This window comes from Podarcis melisellensis (assembly GCF_964234715.1).
Source record: "Podarcis melisellensis genome assembly, chromosome: 2".
In the NCBI taxonomy this organism is placed as follows: domain Eukaryota; kingdom Metazoa; phylum Chordata; class Lepidosauria; order Squamata; family Lacertidae; genus Podarcis; species Podarcis melisellensis.
Window position 1 is genome coordinate 124,345,899 of NC_138529.1, and position 21,354 is coordinate 124,367,252.

At 49.6% G+C, this 21,354-nt stretch overlaps 2 protein-coding genes across 10 annotated transcripts in view; both read right to left on the reverse strand.

The window, feature by feature from the left end:
* The window catches only part of LOC309364378 (uncharacterized protein), a 214,577-nt gene that overhangs the window by 82,117 nt on the left and 111,106 nt on the right, over positions 1 to 21,354 (reverse strand). The window lies entirely within an intron of this gene.
* LOC309364820 (uncharacterized protein) lies at positions 13,749 to 15,639 on the reverse strand. Its single transcript, XM_081902751.1, has 2 exons — positions 15,508 to 15,639; positions 13,749 to 15,243 (listed from the first exon to the last, which is right to left on the reverse strand). The coding sequence occupies exons 1-2, from the start codon at positions 15,518 to 15,520 to the stop codon at positions 13,781 to 13,783; spliced, it is 1,476 nt and encodes a 491-aa protein (XP_081758877.1). The 5' UTR covers positions 15,521 to 15,639; the 3' UTR covers positions 13,749 to 13,780.

Genomic DNA, 21,354 nt, shown 5'->3' on the forward strand with positions numbered 1-21,354 from the left:
CTGCTGCTGTTTTCTGCAGATGCAATGGAGGCGGCGAAGAAGGCCCTCTTCGCCGTCGCCATTGCCACTTGGTAGGCTCGACGTTGAGCTCTAGCCCGTGTCCGGTCTGATTCAGAATGAGTTTTCCGCCACCGGCGCTCTTGTCGTCTCAACGATTGTTTCATCACCCTCAGCTCTGGGGAAAACCATGGGGCTCTCTGGGCTCCATGCAGTCGGAGAGGGCGCTTCGGAGCCAGAAAGTCAATAGCCCTAGTTAACTCCGCATTCCAGCGTGCCACCAGGGAATCAGCTGAAAGGCCATCAACATGGGATAAAACATCCCCTACCACTCTCTGGAAGCCAATTGGATCCATTAAGTGGCGGTGGCGGACCATCCGAATCAGTCCCACCTCCCTGCAGAGGGGAAGGGTTGCGGAGAAGTCCAGTTGCACCAGGAAGTGATCTGACCATGGCGCTTCTTTTGCTTCGCTTTTAGTTAGTGTCAGATCACCAACATCCATAGAGGTAAACACCAGGTCCAAGGCATGTCCGCGGCTATGGGTTGGGCCAGACTTATTCAGGGACAACCCCATGGAGGCCATGCTTTCAATGAAGTCCCGAGCGGCCCCTTGTAAGGTTGTGTCGGCATGGATGTTAAAATCCCCTAGGACAACCAAGCTAGGTGTCTCCAGGAGAACATCCGCCACAACCTGAAGCAGCTCGGGCAGGGAATCCTTGGTGCAGCGGGGAGGTCGGTACACCAAAAGGAATCCTGTACTGTCCCTATTGCCCAACTTCCAGAACATGCACTCAGAGAACTGAGTCTTCCCAATAGGACGCCTGGTGCAGACTAATGACTTCCTAAAAATGACTGCAACCCCACCCACAAGGCCTGGGTTGCTGTGCGTAAGAGAAACCTAGTGGGCAAGCAGCGGCAAGGACAGGCCCATCTGCTTCCTTCAACCAGGTCTCTGTCACACATGCCAGGTCAAATCCTCCATCCGCAATCAGGTCGTGGATTACAGTGGTTTTAGTCATCACTGACCTGGCATTGCACAGCAACACTTTCAGGTCATGTGGGTTTCCCTTGCTGATTCCTGTATCCTTCCGGTCAGGACCAGACCCGGAGGCAGGGATAGTCCTCAGACAACGACTAAACCTGCCTCCTCGGTAATGACATGGTCTGGTCTTAGCATAACTCCTCCTCCTGCCCGTGATCACTGAGATCGGGTGTCCCAATACACACACCCCCCCCCCGGTGGAACCTGCCCCAGCCATTCTATTGGCTGAGGCCCACTCCCAGGCAGCCTTGACCCTTCCCCTTAAAAAGCAAAATACAAACTATATAATAACTTAACAGAATAATAATAATTAAAAAAAAAAACAAAGCAAGAAACAATAGCGCTCAAATTAAACTACTCCCCACCCTGACTAAATGCTTATCCCACCCCAAGGAAAAATAAAATGATGAAATAATATAATAGTATAAAAAACAACAACCACCATTTAAGGTGCTGCAAATTAAAAGAGCTTAAAACATTTAAAACCATTTTGTCCCTTGCTGAAGGTAGCTGCTCAGGCCTCCAAACTGTAGTGATAAGTGCAGGCTCCGCCCCCTAGGCCAGATGGAGGTGGCAGGAAAGAGAGCGGCCCAGCCAGCACTCACTAGAGCAACAGGAGCAGCAGCAGCAGTGTCCCGGAAGCCTCCCTCCGGCCTCTTAAGCTGCGGCGGTGAGTGCAGGCTCCGTCCCTTGGGCCTCTTAAGCTGTGGCGGTGAGTGCAGGCTCCGTCCCTTGGGCCTCTTAAGCTGTGGCGGTGAGTGCAGGCTCCGTCCCTTGGGCCTCTTAAGCTGCGGCGGTGAGTGCAGGCTCCGTCCCTTGGGCCTCTTAAGCTGTGGCGGTGAGTGCAGGCTCCGCCCCTTGGGCCTCTTAAGCTGTGGCGGTGAGGGCAGGCTCCGCCCCTTGGGCCTCTTAAGCTGTGGCGGTGAGTGCAGGCTCCGCCCCTTGGACCTCTTAAGCTGTGGCGGTGAGGGCAGGCTCCGCCCCTTGGGCCTCTTAAGCTGTGGCGGTGAGTGCAGGCTCCGTCCCTTGGGCCTCTTAAGCTGTGGCGGTGAGTGCAGGCTCCGTCCCTTGGGCCTCTTAAAGCTGTGGCGGTGAGGGCAGGCTCCGCCCCTTGGGCCTCTTAAGCTGTGGCGGTGAGTGCAGGCTCCGCCCCTTGGGCCTCTTAAGCTGTGGCGGTGAGGGCAGGCTCCGCCCCTTGGGCCTCTTAAGCTGTGGCGGTGAGGGCAGGCTCCGCCCCTTGGGCCTCTTAAGCTGTGGCGGTGAGTGCAGGCTCCGCCCCTTGGGCCTCTTAAGCTGTGGCGGTGAGGGCAGGCTCCGCCCCTTGGGCCTCTTAAGCTGTGGCGGTGAGTGCAGGCTCCGCCCCTTGGGACTCTTAAGCTGTGGCGGTGAGTGCAGGCTCCGCCCCTTGGGCCTCTTAAGCTGTGGCGGTGAGTGCAGGCTCCGCCCCTTGGGCCTCTTAAGCTGCGGCGGTGAGTGCAGGCTCCGTCCCTTGGGCCTCTTAAGCTGTGGCGGTGAGTGCAGGCTCCGTCCCTTGGGCCTCTTAAGCTGTGGCGGTGAGTGCAGGCTCCGTCCCTTGGGCCTCTTAAAGCTGTGGCGGTGAGGGCAGGCTCCGCCCCTTGGGCCTCTTAAGCTGTGGCGGTGAGTGCAGGCTCCGCCCCTTGGGCCTCTTAAGCTGTGGCGGTGAGTGCAGGCTCCGTCCCTTGGGCCTCTTAAGCTGTGGCGGTGAGTGCAGGCTCCGCCCCTTGGGCCTCTTAAGCTGTGGCGGTGAGTGCAGGCTCCGTCCCTTGGGCCTCTTAAAGCTGTGGCGGTGAGGGCAGGCTCCGTCCCTTGGGCCTCTTAAGCTGTGGCGGTGAGTGCAGGCTCCGTCCCTTGGGCCTCTTAAGCTGTGGCGGTGAGTGCAGGCTCCGTCCCTTGGGCCTCTTAAGCTGTGGCGGTGAGGGCAGGCTCCGCCCCTTGGGCCTCTTAAGCTGTGGCGGTGAGTGCAGGCTCCGCCCCTTGGGCCTCTTAAGCTGTGGCGGTGAGTGCAGGCTCCGTCCCTTGGGCCTCTTAAGCTGTGGCGGTGAGTGCAGGCTCCGTCCCTTGGGCCTCTTAAGCTGTGGCGGTGAGTGCAGGCTCCGCCCCTTGGGCCTCTTAAGCTGTGGCGGTGAGTGCAGGCTCCGTCCCTTGGGCCTCTTAAGCTGTGGCGGTGAGTGCAGGCTCCGCCCCTTGGGCCTCTTAAGCTGTGGCGGTGAGTGCAGGCTCCACCCCCTAGGCGAGATGGAGTTGGCAGGAAAGGGAGCGGCCCACCCAGCACTCAGTAGAGCAGCAGCAGCAGCCTGCTCGTACCTTTGCTAGACGCTTTTCTGGCACCTGCTAAAAGCATTCTTGTTTAGGCAAGCATAGCCAGATGCTTAGGACGCTGAAGTAATTTTAATCTCTTTTCATATTTTACCTTTTCTTTGTTTTAAAGTAGGCTTGTTATTTTTTATTGATTTTACTGCTGTGGTGGTGTTGTTGTTTTTTGTATTGTTAAACAACTTTGCAGGTTGTTTAAAATAAATTTTAATAAATAAACAAACAATAAATATAAATAAAATAGCACAAGCCAAAACACAATGCATCCTGTAGATTTAAGTAATTGTCCACAGTGGCCTCCTTGTTTTCAGAGGCCCAGAATCCACATTCCTTTGTAAGAAAATATGAAATAAAGTCAAAACATTTTTGTAGGCAAAAAAATAGAGGTCAATATTGGGGAGGTGACAAAAACATTTCCACACCAGGTACCCCCTGACTTTGTTATGCCACTACCTGGGGTGCAGGGAGGGGGCATGGGGGTCCCTGTTCAGATCATGCCTGATGGGGGAGACCCCCAAGTCAGGGAGCAGAGGGTCCTCCTTTGTCCTTTCTGCCAAGCCGGGGAGCGGCCAGTTCGCAGGAGTGAAGAAAGACAGTCAGGTTACCCTAAAAACCCTAAAACTCTTTGTGAATCCCCCCCCCAGCGAGGCCTCCAAGCCTCGCCTCAGGAACTCTCAAATCTTTTTTTTCTCTCTAAGGCTAAAAGCATTAGCTAAGCATATTGCTCTTGCTGCAACAAAATGACTGAAACGAAGGTGGAGAACAGAGTCCTTTGCTTCTCAAAGCCTTTTTGTTTCTAAGGCCAGTGGCCTTGTTAAAACCAGATTGCAACTTTCTTACAGGAGAATGAAGCATATCTGAACACTCTGAAACCCCCTTTGGTTTCTCACCCCCTTTTCCTGGGAACAGTCCAAAATAGTCCCAAGACGGGAACTTTCTGTTCATGCTCAGGAGACACGGGGCAGACCTTTTCCGAAGGAGGAGAAAGGGGAGGGAACTGGAAGGGGAATAGATGCTCTGTGCAAATGGCTGTGAACTCGTGCTTGTTTGTGAGTTATCACACTTGCTCTTTCTACCAGTTCATGGATGGTAGAAATAAAGCTTTTTCTCCGAAACTATTTCTTGAGTGTCTGCTGACTCCCATTTTCCCTTTCCCGGGCGCAATATTTTTCCCACCCGAGGGCAACGCCTCATAAGGCTACAAGAGGACTGCAACTGTTCTTCCTTGGGATCCAGATGCTGCCTTCCTTTTGGGGGAGGGGGCTTTGGGTCAAGGAAATAAACCCCCTTCAAATTGAGGGAAAAGTCACATTTGTGAACAGAGGATGTAGACAGACGAGAACATTCCCACATTGGGGGGGGGGGGCAGGGAGAAGAAAAGCCCGTCTGCATCTTCACAACCGGACCACTTCCTGTGTCCCAGATGCAACAACACATGTCTCTTCCCTATTCAGGCTAAACAAGTAGACAAACTAACGTGAAAGCAAATTTCAGATTTATTTTCAGGAAATATTAAAGCAAGGATAGAAGACTTCTTCTCCCAACCTTTTCGGAGTCACTGGGTGGCTTGTACCACTGACAGAGGACATGGAACACATAACATCCTTTCTGGCTCACTGTAATAAAATTCTTACCATCCTGATAGATGCTTGTAAAACCTTCTGGAAAAATCCTAGCTGAGCGTTTGTGGGTTTTGATCCAGAAGAAATGGAAATTGGTGCTGTCTCAAAAGAGGCTAGTTCTCTCAAGCTCCCCTCAGCCTTTGGGAATCTTGTCACAGGAGGAGCGAGAAGCTCCCCTCTGGAGTTCGTAAAGGGTAGATATTCCCGGTGCCCTTAATCCTGCTCTTCCGCCAGGGAAGCGGGGCTGCGTCCAAAGCACTGAATGGTGGAAGTACTCAGGGAAGGGAGCAGAGAGCGAGGGAAGCATTAGGCCCCCATTTCTAGAAAGGGGAACATCGGCCTGAAGGGGAGCAGCTGCTTTTGGCCAAGCGGAGCTGGAGAAAAGCTGGGCCTGTCCTGCTGCGCTTCAGGCCCTGACAGCCCCAAGTCCGAGTGTAAGTTGACTTCGCCCCTCCATTCACCGCGCGAGGAGGGCCGTCCCGGAGTTGACGCTGCCAAGGAGGCCAGAAAGAGCAGAGGCCATGTTGGGTCAGGGCAACCGGTCCTTCTATGTTTGGAGCGGGAGGAAGGGCCGTTGGCCAAATTTTGTGCCTGTCTGTTATACACACATACATCTCTATAATAAGAATAAGAATAATTTATTATCTATACCCCGCCCATCTGGTTGGGCTTCCCCAGCCACTCTGGGCGGCTTCCAAAAAAATATTACAATACTGTAATACATCAAACATTAAAAACTTCCCTGAACTTCCCTTCAGATGTCTTCTAAAAGTCTGGTAGTTGTTGATCTCTTTGGCATCCACAGGGCGGGCGCCACTACCGAGAAGGCCCTCTGACTGGTTCCCTGTAACTTGGCTTCTTGCAGCGAGGGAACCGCCAGAAGGCCCTCGGCGCTGGATCTCAGTGTCCGGGCAGAAGAATGGGGGTGGAGACGCTCCTTCAGATATACTGGACCGAGGTCGTTTAGGGCTATCTATCTATCTATCTATCTATCTATCTATCTATCTATCTCTATCTCTATCTATCTATCTATCTATCTATCTATCTATCTATCTATCTATATCTATCTATCTATCTATCTATCTATCTATCTATCTATCTCTATCATCTGGTTCTCGTTTGGAGGAGTGAGAGAGACGGAGGCACTTTACTGGCAGAATGGCCTTTCCCTGGCACCTCCTTTCCTCCCAGGAGCTCCTCCTTCCACAACAACCCTGCCAGGCTGGCCACTTGCATGTCGCCCCCTTTCCAGCAGGCAAAGCTGCACCACTCCCTTCCTGGCCCCCCCAAAATGGAGGCAGCTTTGGACCCTGGATGAACCTGAGAGGAGCCTGGAGGGGCGCAGGGAAGGGCCTCTCGCCCCTTCCCATACTTTTCCGCCATCCATTTATTAAGATAAGATAAAATAAGATAATCTCTTACAGCCGGAGACCAGCTTATAAAACACACTTTGGGTTACAGTCTCAGAAGAAATACAAACCATTAAAACAATGTACAACAAGAAACTCCTGCAGGGAGCTGACCCAACCACTTCTTAACACTCTTTATGAAACTTGGGCCCCTCAGGGCTCTGGCAAAATGATCTCAAACCCCAAGAGTTTAAAATGGATTGACAGGTAACTGACAGACGGAGATGATCTCTAGAGACGCCCCCCTTGGTTGGGCCTGTGATGGACAGCAGAGCCAGGCCAGTCAGCGGACCGAGTCCCTCAGAAATTCCCCTCTGGGGGGGCTGGAGCCTCGCTCTGATTGGCTCCTAAGCCTGCGGGGGGCGGAGCCAGCCCTTTTGGCGGGAAAAGGCAAGGCACCTTTTCTGAGGGATGGTCTGAGGGGGGAGCTTGGAGGGGAAGGTGGGGAGGAGAGGAAGAGGAGTCAGGCGGGAGTTGATTGGACCCCCAAGAAGGAGGGCTGAGGGGACCCCCTGGGTGTGGGGGGCGGACTGAGAGGGGGGAGTGGAGGGAGACGCCCAAGAAGGAGGGCTGAGGGGACCCCCTGCGTGTGGGGGGCGGACCTGGGGGGAGTGGAGGGAGACCCCCAAGGAGGGCTGAGGGGACCCCTGGGTGTGGGGGGAGGACTGAGAGGGGGGAGTGGAGGGAGACCCCCAAGAAGGAGGGCTGAGGGGACCCCCTGGGTGTGGGTGGTGGACTGAGAGGGGGGCGGAGGGAGACCCCCAAGAAGGAGGGCTGAGGGGACCCCCTGCGTGTGGGGGGCGGACTGAGAATTCTAGCCCTTCTCAGAGGTTTGTGCCTATCTGTTCAGGCACCGGCTGAATTCCTTAGACCTCCCTCCGGTTACTCCCGGCAGGATAAAACTCACACGAGGTCCGTTCCGGCGATTTTCCTCAGGCTGTGAGGAAAACACACCATCTGCTTCTCCCCAGGGAGGGGAATCAGACACAGACAGTAAACGTATCTACATGTCTTTATTTGTGTCTTTTAGCAGTCATACAGAAAAGATGTCTGCTCTCTTCAACAAACAGAGAGAAACTCCAAACTCCACCCATGTACATCCTGTACAGGTCATATGACACACACACTGAGCTCATATCCTGTGCTCAATAAGGATGGACTGCCCCTTTGTTTCCATGGCAGCAGTCACACACATCCTGTCTGGCTTTGCAGCCACAAGCAGCTGTTTGAGCTGCTTTGGCCTTTGCTTGCTGCAGCTTTGGTGCTTTAGAATAACAGAGTGGAGGGAGACCCCCAAGAAGGAGGGCTGAGGGGACCCCCTGCGTGTGGGGGGCGGACTGAGAGGGGGGAGTGGAGGGAGACCCCCAAGGAGGGCTGAGGGGACCCCAGGGTGTGTGGGGAGGACTGAGAGGGGGCGGAGGGAGACCCCCAAGAAGGAGGGCTGAGGGGGCCCCCTGGGTGTGGGGGGCGGACTGAGGGGGGCGGAGGGAGACCCCAAAGAAGGAGGGCTGAGGGGACCCCTGGGTGTGGGGGGCGGACTGAGGGGGGAGTGGAGGGAGACCCCCAAGAAGGAGGGCTGAGGGGACCCCTGGGTGTGGGGGGCGGACTGAGAGGGGGGAGTGGAGGGAGACCCCCAAGGAGGGCTGAGGGGACCCCAGGGTGTGTGGGGAGGACTGAGAGGGGGCGGAGGGAGACCCCCAAGAAGGAGGGCTGAGGGGGCCCCCTGGGTGTGGGGGGCGGACTGAGGGGGGCGGAGGGAGACCCCAAAGAAGGAGGGCTGAGGGGACCCCTGGGTGTTTGGGGCGGACTGAGAGGGGGGAGCGGAGGGAGAGCTTGCGAAGGGTTAAATCGAGCTTGCGAAGGGTTAAATCGAGCAGAGCTGGAGTCCTAGAGAGGACAGGAAGTAGAGACAGCAGGGGGCGGGTCCTCCACAGCAGAGTCCCCTCCCTCCGCGCCCCTTCCGGCCTCTCTTGTCTGTCTCCTCCCCGTGCTGCCTCGGTTTCCCTCCTGGGAAGAGTCCGGGGAGTCTCGTCTCTCTCTGGGGGAGAGAGTGCCTGGGGGAGAAGGGGGTCCCAGGGCTGCAGGGGAGACCCCCAAGTCTGGGAGCAGAGGGTCTGCTGCCCCCTGGAAATGGGGGAGCCCCTGCCAGAGCCCCACGGGAAGCCTCTCTGGGGGGCTGCAGGGGAGAGAGAGGCTGAGCTGGCTGCCCTCCATGAGGCAGTGCAGGGAGGTGGGGGCTGGGGGGGGCAGGTCGGCAAAGCTTCCTCTCTCGGACCCCTGGAGGGGTGCCCTGTCTCCGGGGACCAAGGAGCAGGCAGGCAGAGCCATGGGGTGCTTCCTAGTTTGGGGGCTGCTCACCCCCCTTGCTGGACAAAGACTGGACCCCCTCCCTGAGGGCGTCAAGGAAAGACCCCTCTGGAGAGCAGACCAGACCCCGCTCCATCAAGCCTTCCTGCCTTGCAGGGGGTGGGACTAGATGACCCTTCTTCTGACACTCCCCTCCCAGAGTCTGGGCCCCCATGGAGCCTCTCCCCTTCACCCCCTCCCTGACTCCAAGACCTCCCTGCTGGTCCCCTCTGGGATTAGGGGATTAGGCTTTCCCACAAGACATTTCCAGAAGCAGCATAGATCTGTCACAGAAAAGGTGTGGTCTCAGGTAGACCCTGAGCTCCAGGCTGGGCCCCATCCATCAAATATAGTCTTCCATCACACTGCAAAGGAAAGCATGGACAGTTCAAATACACCCCTTGGTCTTGTCTGGGCTTCATCCCACTATGGGGTTGGTGGGCATTATGATTGAGACGGTTATCTTTTTGCCACTCTTGGGGCAGGATCTCACCGGTCATGACTCCTTGGGAAGGCCCTGTACATCTCTGGATTATGGTGGGCTCACTCACCTCTCCCATTATGCCTCACTTCCTTGGGTCCGAAATGCCATTGGAACAGAGAAGACTTCTCTTTTTCTTACCCCTTAACATCTTAACAGTCCTCAATTTTACAAGAGTTTTTAAGGCAAATTTTGAATTTCTTCCAGTCCTCTTCCACCGCCTCTTTCCTCTGGTCGCAGATTCTGCCGGTCATCTCTGCCAGTCTCATGAATTCTGTCACCTTTGTCTGCCATTCTTCCAGAGTAGGTAGTTCTTGCATCTTCCAATACTTTGCCAAAAGAATTCTTGCTGCTGTGGTTGCATACATGAAAAATGTCCTATCCTTTCTTGGCACCAGTTGGCCCACCATGCCCAAAAGAAAAGCCTCCAGTTTCTTTGAAAATGTCCCCTTAAGGACTTTTTAAATTTCATTATAGATCATTTCCCAAAAGGCTTTAATCTTTGGGCAGGTCCACCAAAGGTGGTAGAAGGTTCCTTCAGACTCATTACATTTCCAGCATTTATTATTGGGCAAATGGTAAATTTTTGCCAGCTTGACTGGGGTCATGTACCACCTGTAGATCATTTTCATTATGTTCTCTTTTAAGGCACTACATGCCGTAAACTTAATACCCGTGGTCCATAACTGTTCCCAGTCAGCAAACATAATGTCATGACCGATGTCCTGTGCCCATTTAATCATAGCTGATTTAACCGTTTCCTCCTGTGTATTCCAATTCAACAGCAAGTTATACATTCTAGACAAATTCTTAGTATTGGGTTCTAACAGTTCTGTTTCTAACTTTGACCTCTCCTTCTGAAATCCTAATTTCCTGTCCTGCTTAAATGTCTCGTTTATCTGATAGTAATGTAACCAATCTCGAACTTTGAGCCTTAGTTTCTCAAAACTCTGAAGTTTAAACTTTTCACCATCTTGTTCTAGGATTTCACAATATTTTGGCCAATTGGAATCCATATTAAGCTTTTTCACCGCCTTAGCTTCCATTGGTGACAACCACCTAGGTGTTTTACTTCCCCCTTTTTTGTATTCTAGTTCTAAAAGTAAAGAGCCTCCGTCTCTCACTCCTCCAAACGAGAGCCAGGTGTGTGTGTGTGTGTGTGTGTGAACATATAGAGTGAGGAGAGAAAGTATTTGATCCCCTGCTAAATTTGCTTTTTTGCCCTCTGACGAAGAAATGCCTAGTCCACAATATTAATGGTAGGTTATTGTAGCTGTGAGAGACAGAATAACAACAGAGAAACCAAGAAGTCAAAAGTCAAAGATTGATGATGATGATGATTTTTTTTTTTGTTCTTGTTCCTACTTTTCTCTCTTTTATTTATTCCCAATATCATCCCGATCTTAATCCTTTATCTTATCTTGACAGCCACTGGCATGCAACTTTCATCATATTTAACAGATCTATATGTAAATTAACATGCATAATGAAAATTGTGTTCTTCTTCTTGTTGTCCATCAATTGTTTTTGGTGCAGTCCCTCCTCAGAAGGCCCTATTTCGTTCCACCGTCTTATCTTCCAGGACTCTGGGCTGTCTTCCAGCTTTCCTTTGTTTAGTTAAAATTAAGACACATGTAATGTATTTTAATGGACTGATATTTTCCCAAACCGAAGATTCTTCTGGAAGAGACCCCACTGTGCGATAGATTTCACAGTTAATACTTGTTTGGTTCCTCTACAATCCAAGCTTGCTCCCCCTGGGCCCTAAGGGAAGCTTACAAAGATCAAAGATTCACCTTCACTTTTATAAACCCATATATGACAAAAGTCCATGCAAGCAGATGTGGTTTCCTGGGTGAAATATTCCCCAGTTGTAATCTGTCAGTTGTCTGCAGCCCCCTTTGAGAGGGACCCCTTTTTTTCTAATGTGCCATCATTTGCACCATTTTAGCATCCCCAGCCGAAAAAATATTTAATCTTGTACAGTGGTGCCTCAGGTTACATATGCTTCAGGTTACATACGCTTCAGGTTACAGACTCCGCTAACCCAGAAATAGTGCTTCAGGTTAAGAACTCTGGGGCTGCAGTTTTCAGGCTTGGGGACAGGATGATGACTGTTTTTGGCACCAAGTTCTGTCCATAAACCCCACTGAGTACAATGGGATCTACTCTAGGTCATTACTGTGCAGACCATGCCAGCCTTATGAAGTGGGGTGAGGAGCAAAAAAAATGAAATGGAAATCAATGGAGATGTTTAGAAATGGGGCTTCTGGTTCCGGTCTGCCTTAATGGATCCTGCTCCCAAGATAGCAGAGATTGATAGCAAAGAATAAACAAGGAAGCTTTGAGGGTAATTGTCCTTGCAAGCTCCCCCCAGGGCCTGGGGGGGAGTGAACTTCACTCGCAGATTGTCTTGATACCTGGCTCTTGCTCCACCATGGAATCTGAGAGGCAGCAAAATCACTTTGCCTATTGGTAGCCCTCCTACTCGGCCATTAAGAAGCAGAGGTACGTCTGTTTATTAGAGTGAAATTAGAACTAATATACAGACATGTGCTGGAACAGAAGGAACAAGATCATAAACTGCTAAATTGAAGCAGATACAATGCCAAAACGATTCAAACCGCAAAAAAGACTTCCTTTGATGCAAAATATTTACTCTTTCTTTATATATATATATATCATGTTTGCAACATAAATGATTCAGCAGCACGCACACACGCACCCCCCCCGAATGCTAACAAACTGATAAAAAGCAAGAGGAGATAAAAGAGAATGGGATTATACTTCTGGATTACAATGAAAAAGAGAACTATGTGACAAAATTGAAATGGATTTAAACTCCCGAAGTTTCACTGTATTCCTATGGAAGGAAATGGGAGTTTGAGCTTTGTTGATCGGCTAAGGCTTTGGCAGGACGCCAGATCATTATTGAGAGAGTTGGAGAAGCTGGAGTCTTGCCAGAGCTTTGGCAGGAGGCCAGATTACTCTCTATCTAGACTCAAACAATAACAAAAAAGGGAGAGAAGATGGCGTGTGACGCAGTTGAAATTACAGCCTCATTCTCTGGTAAGACTGTATTTCAACAAAGTCTCTTCATATCTTCAAACAAGCTGATACCTTGCCAATAATAATTAGAGCCCTCCACAAAGGACCGCACCATTAAACATCAAATTCTCAAGTTTTTTTAATATAGTTTCACTTGCATTCCATTTCATTAATTGACTCTTTCTCCATGAGGCTTGCCAAATCATGAAGTAGCTGGCAGTACTGCAGTGTTTCATTCTATCATTGCACAGTGTGACACTGTGCCTTTAATTGCCTAATTATCTAATGTATCATCGTATGAGAACGGGAACTATTTCTATCCCCTCTGGTGCGTGAGTCAGCTCTTCGCTCTGTTGACTTTGTTAGGATATTTCCGTTCCACCTTAAGAAGGGAGCAGGTTGTTGTGTCACAGCCTGCGTATTTCCTGTTCACAGGATCTTTCTGTTTATGTATATAGCTTTTGTTTCTTCTCTCTGTGTGCCTGAACATCGAAGCAGGCACTCATGTTTTTCTTTGTTCTGATCAACGCTGAATAAAGTTGTAAATAATGCTCTCCTGAGTGCACCTTTCGTTGTGCAAACTCTGCTGATAGAGCGTGCACGAGCCCTGGAATGTGGCAAACTATTTCTGCAGCTCGTGTCGGTAACTGATACTGTATCTATGGGAGATCGATGGATCGTCCGGAATTGATGTGGGGTCATGATGGCCTTTGTCTCCCTGGCAGTATCCCAACAGACTTCTTATTTTCTTGATGCTGCATTCCAACCAGAGTCTGCTTCTGCTGTACTCTGCTACTATGGGCGAAGTTCCTCACCATTCGGACAAGTGAGGGAGGGCGTTGGCCCAACAGCACTAAGTATCAAAAAAGATGAGACGCTCACCTCACATCTTCTGTAGCAGAGCGACAAAAGTATTTCAAAGTCCGAATTCAAATCTTTGTTGAAAAACAGGAATGCTCCCGCTCATGGCGTTGGCATCGGAGAGTGTCCAATTCGTGCAATGCTAAACACCCAGCGCCTCTGCCTCCACTGTAGCGAGCGGCAGATATCGGACGACGTGCGGGTGAAGGCACATCCGCCCCATCTCTGCGGGGTTCAACAGGGATAATTACCCACAGATCCACCTTGTTTAATTGCACTACTGGGGTCCGGTGACCTGGGAAAGCAGCCAAACGCCATAGGCCATCACACCGGAAGTCTTCTCCAAAGTCTTTTTTATATTTTCTCTCTGATAGTAAGAGCTGACAGTGAAAAGGAACTCTCTCAGAAGGGGGTGGACCTTCACTGGGGGGTTTTAAGAAGAAGTTGGATGGTCATGGCTGCTTGAAATGAGATTTCTGGAGGGGGTTGGACTAGATTCTGAATCTATAATTCTATTCTTCACCCTGGTGTGAGATCTTAAATTGACTTTTGAACGAGTGAAATTTTATACACATTCCGTGTGCTGATATGCTTTCAACCCTGTATGAATTATTTGGTGGGCCATGAATGAATCTTTTCTCACATTCCAAACACTTTCTCTCTTGTATGGATTCTTTGATGGGAAGTGAGATGGGTCCTTTGAGTGAAGCGCTTCCCACATTCCAAGCACTGATAGGGTTTCTCCCCTGTATGAATTCTTTGATGGAAAGTGAGATTCCGACGGTTACTGAAGCTCTTTCCACATTCTGAGCACTGATAGGGTTTCTCCCCTGTATGAATTCTGTGATGGGAAGAGAGTGTGCCACTTTGACTGAAGCTCTTTCCGCATTCCAAGCACTGATAGGGTTTCTCACCTGTATGAATTCTTTGATGGGAAGTGAGCTTGTGGCCCTCCCGGAAGCTTTTCCCACAATCGAAGCACATATAGGGTTTCTCCCCTGTATGAATTCTTTGATGGGAAGTGAGATCACCACTCAGACGAAAGCTCTTTCCACATTCTAAGCAGTGATACGGTTTCTCTCCTGTATGAATTCTTTGATGGGAAGTGAGACTATCCTTCCGATTGAAGCTCTTTTCACACTCCAAGCACTGATAGGGTTTCTCCCCTGTATGAATTCTTTGATGGGAAGTGAGATTCCCCTTGTGATGGAAGCGCTTCCCACATTCTGAGCACTGATAGGGTTTCTCCCCTGTATGAATTCTGTAATGGGAAGAGAGTGTGGCACTTTGACTGAAGCTCTTTCCGCATTCCAAGCACTGATAGGGTTTCTCACCTGTATGAATTCTTTGATGGGAAGTGAGCTTGTGGCCCTCCCGGAAGCTTTTCCCACAATCGAAGCACATATAGGGTTTCTCCCCTGTATGAATTCTTTGATGGGAAGTGAGATCACCACTCAGACGAAAGCTCTTTCCACATTCCAAGCACTGATAGGGTTTTTCCCCTGTGTGAACTCTTTGATGGGAAGTCAGATCACCACTCAGACGAAATCTCTTTCCACATTCAAAGCACTGATAGGGTTTCTCTCCTGTATGAATTCTTTGATGGGAAGTCAGATCACCACTTTGACTAAAGCTCTTTCCGCATTCGGAGCACTGATAGGGTTTCTCCCCTGTATGAACTCTTTGATGGGAAGTGAGATGTGCACTTTGACTAAAGCTCTTTCCACATTCGGAGCACTGATAAGGTTTCTCCCCAGTATGAACTCTTTGATGGGAAGTGAGATATGCACTTCGACTAAAGCTCTTTCCACATTCGAAGCACTGATAAGGTTTCTCCCCAGTATGAACTCTTTGATGGGAAGTGAGACTATCCTTCCGATTGAAGCTCTTTCCACATTCTCTGCACTGATACAATTTCTCCCTACTCTGTGTTATTTCGTGTGAAGTGAGGCTATTCCTTTGAACAAAGCTCTTTCTTTGATGGGAGGTGGACTGGGAGCTCTGACGGATCTTCTCTCCACACTCTGAATATTTATATGACTTCTCCGCTATGTGGATTCTGTTGTGGTCTCCCTTGTTCTTCCCTTCCAGTTCATCACCATCTGCAATGAAGAAAGAAGCTAATTAGAGTCTCAGGAGGAAATGGGAACTCCAGATTATTGAACAATGTTAATGAATGCTTGTGACAGAGGAAGAACTGTAGAGAATGAGATGTGAGGCCGTCCAATAGTTTTCACTGTTTTTGTTTCCTGGTATTAACTGAGATATTGCTAGGCTTTTATCTGGGATGGATATTTTTGTGGCTCAATCATGGAATCCACTCCATCTCCAATCACAGCATGTTATGATCCAACAGGGATCCTTACTGAGAGAGTCCATGATCCCACGATTCTCCTCCTTGACTTCTCCTTGACCTCCCCTGGGTGAGTGCCTGAGGGCCCTGCTCTTGCCACTAACCACCTGGCCCGGGGCAGGGCCTGAAGCCTCAAAAGGACCTCTCTGCTGCCCAGGAGGACTCCCCTGGGTGAGTGCCTGAGGGCCCTGCTCTTGCCACTAACCACCTGGCCCAAGGCGGGGCCTGACAGGCCTCACAACTACGGTTGCTGTTACTGCTGCTGCTGTCCAGGAGGACTCAGGGGGCGCAGAGTTCTTGTTTTATTGTTTTATTTTTTAAAAAATGTTTTATTTTGTTCTTAAGGGGAGGGGTCAGGGCTGCCGGGGAGTGGGTCCCAGCCAACAAAATGGCTGGGGCATGTTCCACAGGGGGGGATGCACTGGGACAACCGATCTCAGTGATCACGGGTAGGAGGATGAGTTACGCTAAGACCAGACCATGTTGTTACAGAGGGGGCAGGTTTAGTTGTTGTCTGAGGACTATTCCTGCCTCCAGGTCTGGTCTTGACTGGATGGATACTAGAATCAGCAAGGGATACCCACATGACCTGAAGGTGCTGCTGTGCAATGCCAGGTCAATGATTCATAAAACCACTGCCATCCATGACTGGATCATGGATGGAGGACTTGACCTGGCATGTGTAACAGAGATTTGGTTGGATGAAGCGGATGGGCCTGTCCTTGCCGCTGCTTGTCCACCAGGTTTCTCTTACGCACAGCAACCCAGGTCATGTGGATGGGGAGGGGGGGTTTGCAGTGATTTTTAGGAAGTCATTAGTCTGCACCAGGCATCCTATTGGGAAGACTCCGTTCTCTGAGCGCATGTTCTGGAAGCTGGGCAATAGGGGCAGTACAGGATTCCTTTTGGTGTACCGACCTCCCCGCTGCACCAAGGATTCCCTGCCTGAGCTGCTACACCTAGACACCTAGCTTGGTTGTCCTAGGGGATTTTAATATCCATGCCAACACAACCTTACAAGGGGCCGCTCGGGACTTCGTGGAAAGCATGGCCTCCATGGGGCTGTCCCTGAATAAGTCTGGCCCAACCCATAGCCATGGACATGCCTTGGACCTCGTGTTTACCTCTACGGATGTTGGTGATCTGACACTAAAAGCGAAACAAAAGAAGTGCCATGGTCAGATCACTTCCTGGTGCAACTGGACTTCTCCGCGACCCTTCCTCTCTGCAGCGAAGTGGGACCGATTCAGATGGTCCGCCCCCCCCCACTTAATGGATCCAAATGGTTTCCAGAGAATGGTAGGGGATGTTTTATCCCATGTTGATGGCCTTTCAGCTGATTCCCTGGTGGCCCGCTGGAATGTGGAGTTAACCAGGGCTATTGACTGTTTGGTTCCGAAGTGCCCTCTCCGATTGCATGGAGCCCGGACAGCCCCGTGGTTTTCCACGGATCTGAGGGCAATGAAACAATCATTGAGACAGCTAGAGCGCCGGTGGCAGATAACTCATTCTGAATCAGACCGGACACAGGTTAGAGCTCAATGTCAAGCCTACCAAGTGGCGGTAGCGACGGTGAAGAAGACTTTCTTCACCGCCTCTATTGCATCTGCAGAAAACATCAGCAGGAGACTTTTTCAGGTGGTTCGCAATTTAGCAGAACCACCTGTTACATCGGGGCCCAGTACAGGCCACATGATCTCCTGCAATGATTTTGCAAAGTTTTTTGCAGATAAAGTCGCTCAGATTCGGGAAGAGGTAGACACCAACATGGGAGCAGGGCCGGGGCGGGAGAGTGCTAGAGTTCTGTCTAGTCAAGCTGCATGGGATCAATTCCAATCTGTTACCTCCGAGGATGTGGACAGGCTGCTTGGACGAGTGAAACCAACCACCTGTCTCCTTGATCCTTGCCCATCCTGGCTTATAAAAGCTAGCTGGGAAGGGCTGGGCGATGGGCTTCGTGGGGTGGTGAATGCTTCCCTCCGTGAGGGAGCCTTCCCAGACCCGCTGAAAGAGGCGGTTATTAAACCGCTTCTTAAAAAAACATCTTTAGATGCAGCCACGATGGCCAACTATTGCCCAGTCTCAAATCTTCCATTGTTGGGCAAGGTGATTGAGCGAGTGGTTGCTGAACAACTCCAGGCACGCCTGGAAGAAGCGGACCATTTGGATCCCTTCCAGTCGGGATTCAGGCCTCATCATGGGACTGAAACTGCCTTGGTCGCACTGGTTGATGATCTCCGGCGGGCTAGGGACAAAGGTGAGAGCTGTTTCCTAGTTCTGCTGGATCTCTCAGCGGCGTTTGATACCATCGACCATAACATCTTTATGGACTGTGTTGAGGGGCTGGGAGCTGGGGGCACTGTCATACAGTGGTTCCGCTCCTTCCTCCTGGGCCGTGTTCAGAAAATGGTGGTGGGGGATGAGTGTTCAGACCCCTGGGCTCTCACTTGTGGGGTGCCTCAGGGTTCTGTCCTCTCCCCCATGCTTTTCAACATCTACATGCAGCCAATCGGCTCCATATATGCCCCAAACACGAAACAATTAGAATTCTTCCAGAAGACACTAATCAAATTCCTCTCCTTCTCTGAAGGGGAAGCAATCCTAGGAGGGGACCTCAATCTAAATATGAAAGGTTTATCCCTGAAAGATATCCACCCCACAACCCCATGGGCAACCTTCCTCCAAAGGAAACCCCCAACAACTAGGAACTCTTACAAGTTACTAAAAATGCTAAAAAACAGGGGTCTCTATGACATTTGGGGTGAGCAACACCCGGGAGACATCAGCCATACATTCCAATCAGGACACCATGATACAGTGTCCAGACTGGACAGCATTCTACTCACACAGGGTCTGATCCCCTCAGTAGAATCAACAAACATAGGTAACATTAAAATCACAGATCACACCCCAGTAGAAGTCATCGTTAAAATAGGAGAAGAAACACAAACCACCCCATCATGGTCCTTCAGTCCCATCCTAACTACAAACAAACAAATTAGAGATAGTCTCACAAAAACCCTCCAAAACTACTTCAAGGAAAACGATGTAAACAATATAGCAACCCCCCTCCTATGGGACGCAATGAAAGCGGTCACCAGAGGAGCTTGCATAAAAGAGAAAACATTCCTTAAAAAACAAACCTCCTCAAAAATTAGCAAAATAGAACAAGACATCACAGCCCTCTCATCACGCTACAAACAAACAGGATCTAAAAAACTCCTCAAACTTATAGAACAAAAAAGGAGAGAACTAGACTCCCTAGAAATTAACAAAACAATGATCAACATTCTATACTCTAAACAACGTTTCTACGAATATGGAGGGAAAAACTCCAGATTACTAGCAAATAGATGTAGGAAAAAAGCACTCAAAAGAAGAATACACTGCATCACCAAAAAAGACGGCAACATAACATTCTCCCCCGAAGAAATAACCTCAGAATTTGCAGAATTCTACTCCAACCTATACAGCTCCCATAACCCACCAGAGAAGGAAATCAGAACATTTCTAGCAGGACTGACCATGCCTACCCTAACTGACGAGGAACAGGAATTAATGGACAGCCCTATCACCCCAGAGGAAATAGATGCGGGTCCTCAAAAACCTGAAACCACACAAAGCCCCAGGCCCAGATGGCTTCACAGCAGAATTCTATAGGAAATTCAAAGAACCCTTGATGCCCTACATGACCCGCCTATTCAACGACATCATAAAAGGGGGCCCCATCCCCAAAACCTGGACCCACTCCAAAATAGTCTCCATCCCAAAACCACTAAAAGACAGCCTCAAAGTAGAATCATTCCGCCCAATCTCATTAATAAACCAAGACTACAAGATATTCACATCAATCTTGGCCAACCGCCTAAAAATCTTCCTACACAAGTTAATAGCCCCAGACCAGACTGGTTTTGTCCCTGGCCGCAATATAACAGACCCCATCAGGAAACTACTGAACCTGATCGAACACAGCAAGGCAACCAAACTCCTCTTGACAATTATGTCCCTAGACATACTCAAAGCCTTTGATTGCTTGGAGTGGAAATACATATTAGCAGTACTAACTAACATGAAATTTGGCCCCAACTTCCTACAAATCCTCAAACAAATATACTCCCAAGCCTCAGCAAAATGCAGAACTAACAATATGGATTCTAATACTATAGCTATCCAAAGAGGCACGAAACAAGGATGCCCACTGTCTCCCTTCTTATTTATCCTGGCTCTGGAACCCTTAGCAATCCGCATCCGAGCAGCCACAGACATCAAGGGAGTGGAAATAAAAGGCAGAACCTATAAATTAGGGCTCTTTGCAGATGACCTAATGGCCACAACACCAGACCCCATAAGCACAGCAACCTCCCTAATCAGAGAACTCAACACATTTGCAATGGTGTCGGGCCTACAGGTAAATTTTACAAAGTCAGAAGCTATGTGCTTCAACACCCCTCCTCACACCCAAAAAGAACTCACGAAGGTCACCAAAATAAAACTTTGCCACACCAAGTTCAGATACCTAGGGGTACAAATAACCAGAAACCTCAATAAATTGAACCTCCACAACTACAAGCCCCTGTGGCGACAAATTAACAAAGACCTAAAGAGATGGAATAACATGAATTTCACTCTCTCAGACAAAATAGCCATGATCAAAATGATCACACTCCCAAAACTAACCTCTATTCCAAACCCTCCCAATCTGGATCCCCTCAACCCAACTTCACAGTTGGCAGAGAAAACTACACTCTTTCATCTTCTCACATAAAAAACCAAGAATAAGCCCCAAATACCTGCACCTGTGTCCACCTCAGAAGGAGGATGGGGAATCCCCAACATAGAAGCATATTACAATGCCAACCAAATACGCCATATAATCCCATATATACTAGAAGATGAGACAAAACAATGGGTACACCTAGAGAGGGACACAATTGAAAACACCTGCACCACAACATACCCACTCCTCCCAAACAAACTAAAGAAAATCCCCACAACACTTAACAGGTACACACAGACCATGCTCAAAGCATGGAAAACACAAATAGGCAAACTATCCCCAACCCCATCCCCACTAATCCCCCTGGCGTACTACCCATTATTCTACCATGCAGCACAAAACCTCCAGACAAAAACCTGGCGAACCAAAGGCTTATACCGCCTAATAGACTTTTATAAAAATAACAAACCCTTGTCAACACAAGAAATACAAGACAAACTAGAAGACACCCAAATGACCTGGTTAACACAACACCAACTACATGCCTTCTTAAACAACCCAACAGTAAAATCAGCAGCAACTAGGCCCCTGACAACCTTCGAAAACCTCCTCCTAACAACAAAGGGAAACGGTAAAGGGACGGTATCCGCAATATACAAAATAATACTCCAAAATCCCGCAAATCCCCTAGACACAATCAAAAAACAATGGGAGAATGACATAGGCTATGAGATTAACCCCACTCAATGGACCAGAATGTGGTCTAAACCCCCCTTTAAATCCATATCAACGAAAAGAAAAGAACTCACACTGAAACTCACCTACAGGTGGTACCTAACACCAAGAAAACTAGTGCTAATACGCCCAGGAACCTCACCAAAATGCTGGAGAGGGTGCACCTCCTCAGGCACATACCTCCACATGTGGTGGGAGTGTCCCAAAATTCAACTATTCTGGACAACAGCCATACAAGAAATATGTAAAATAACTAAGCAAGTAATAGACATCACCCCAGAATTGGCCCTACTAAACATCTTCCAAGACAACAACGCCCATTTACACCACAAAGAACTCATAACCCACCTGCTCTCAGCAGCCAGAAACATCATAACCAGACACTGGAGAGACCTGTCAGGAGTAAGA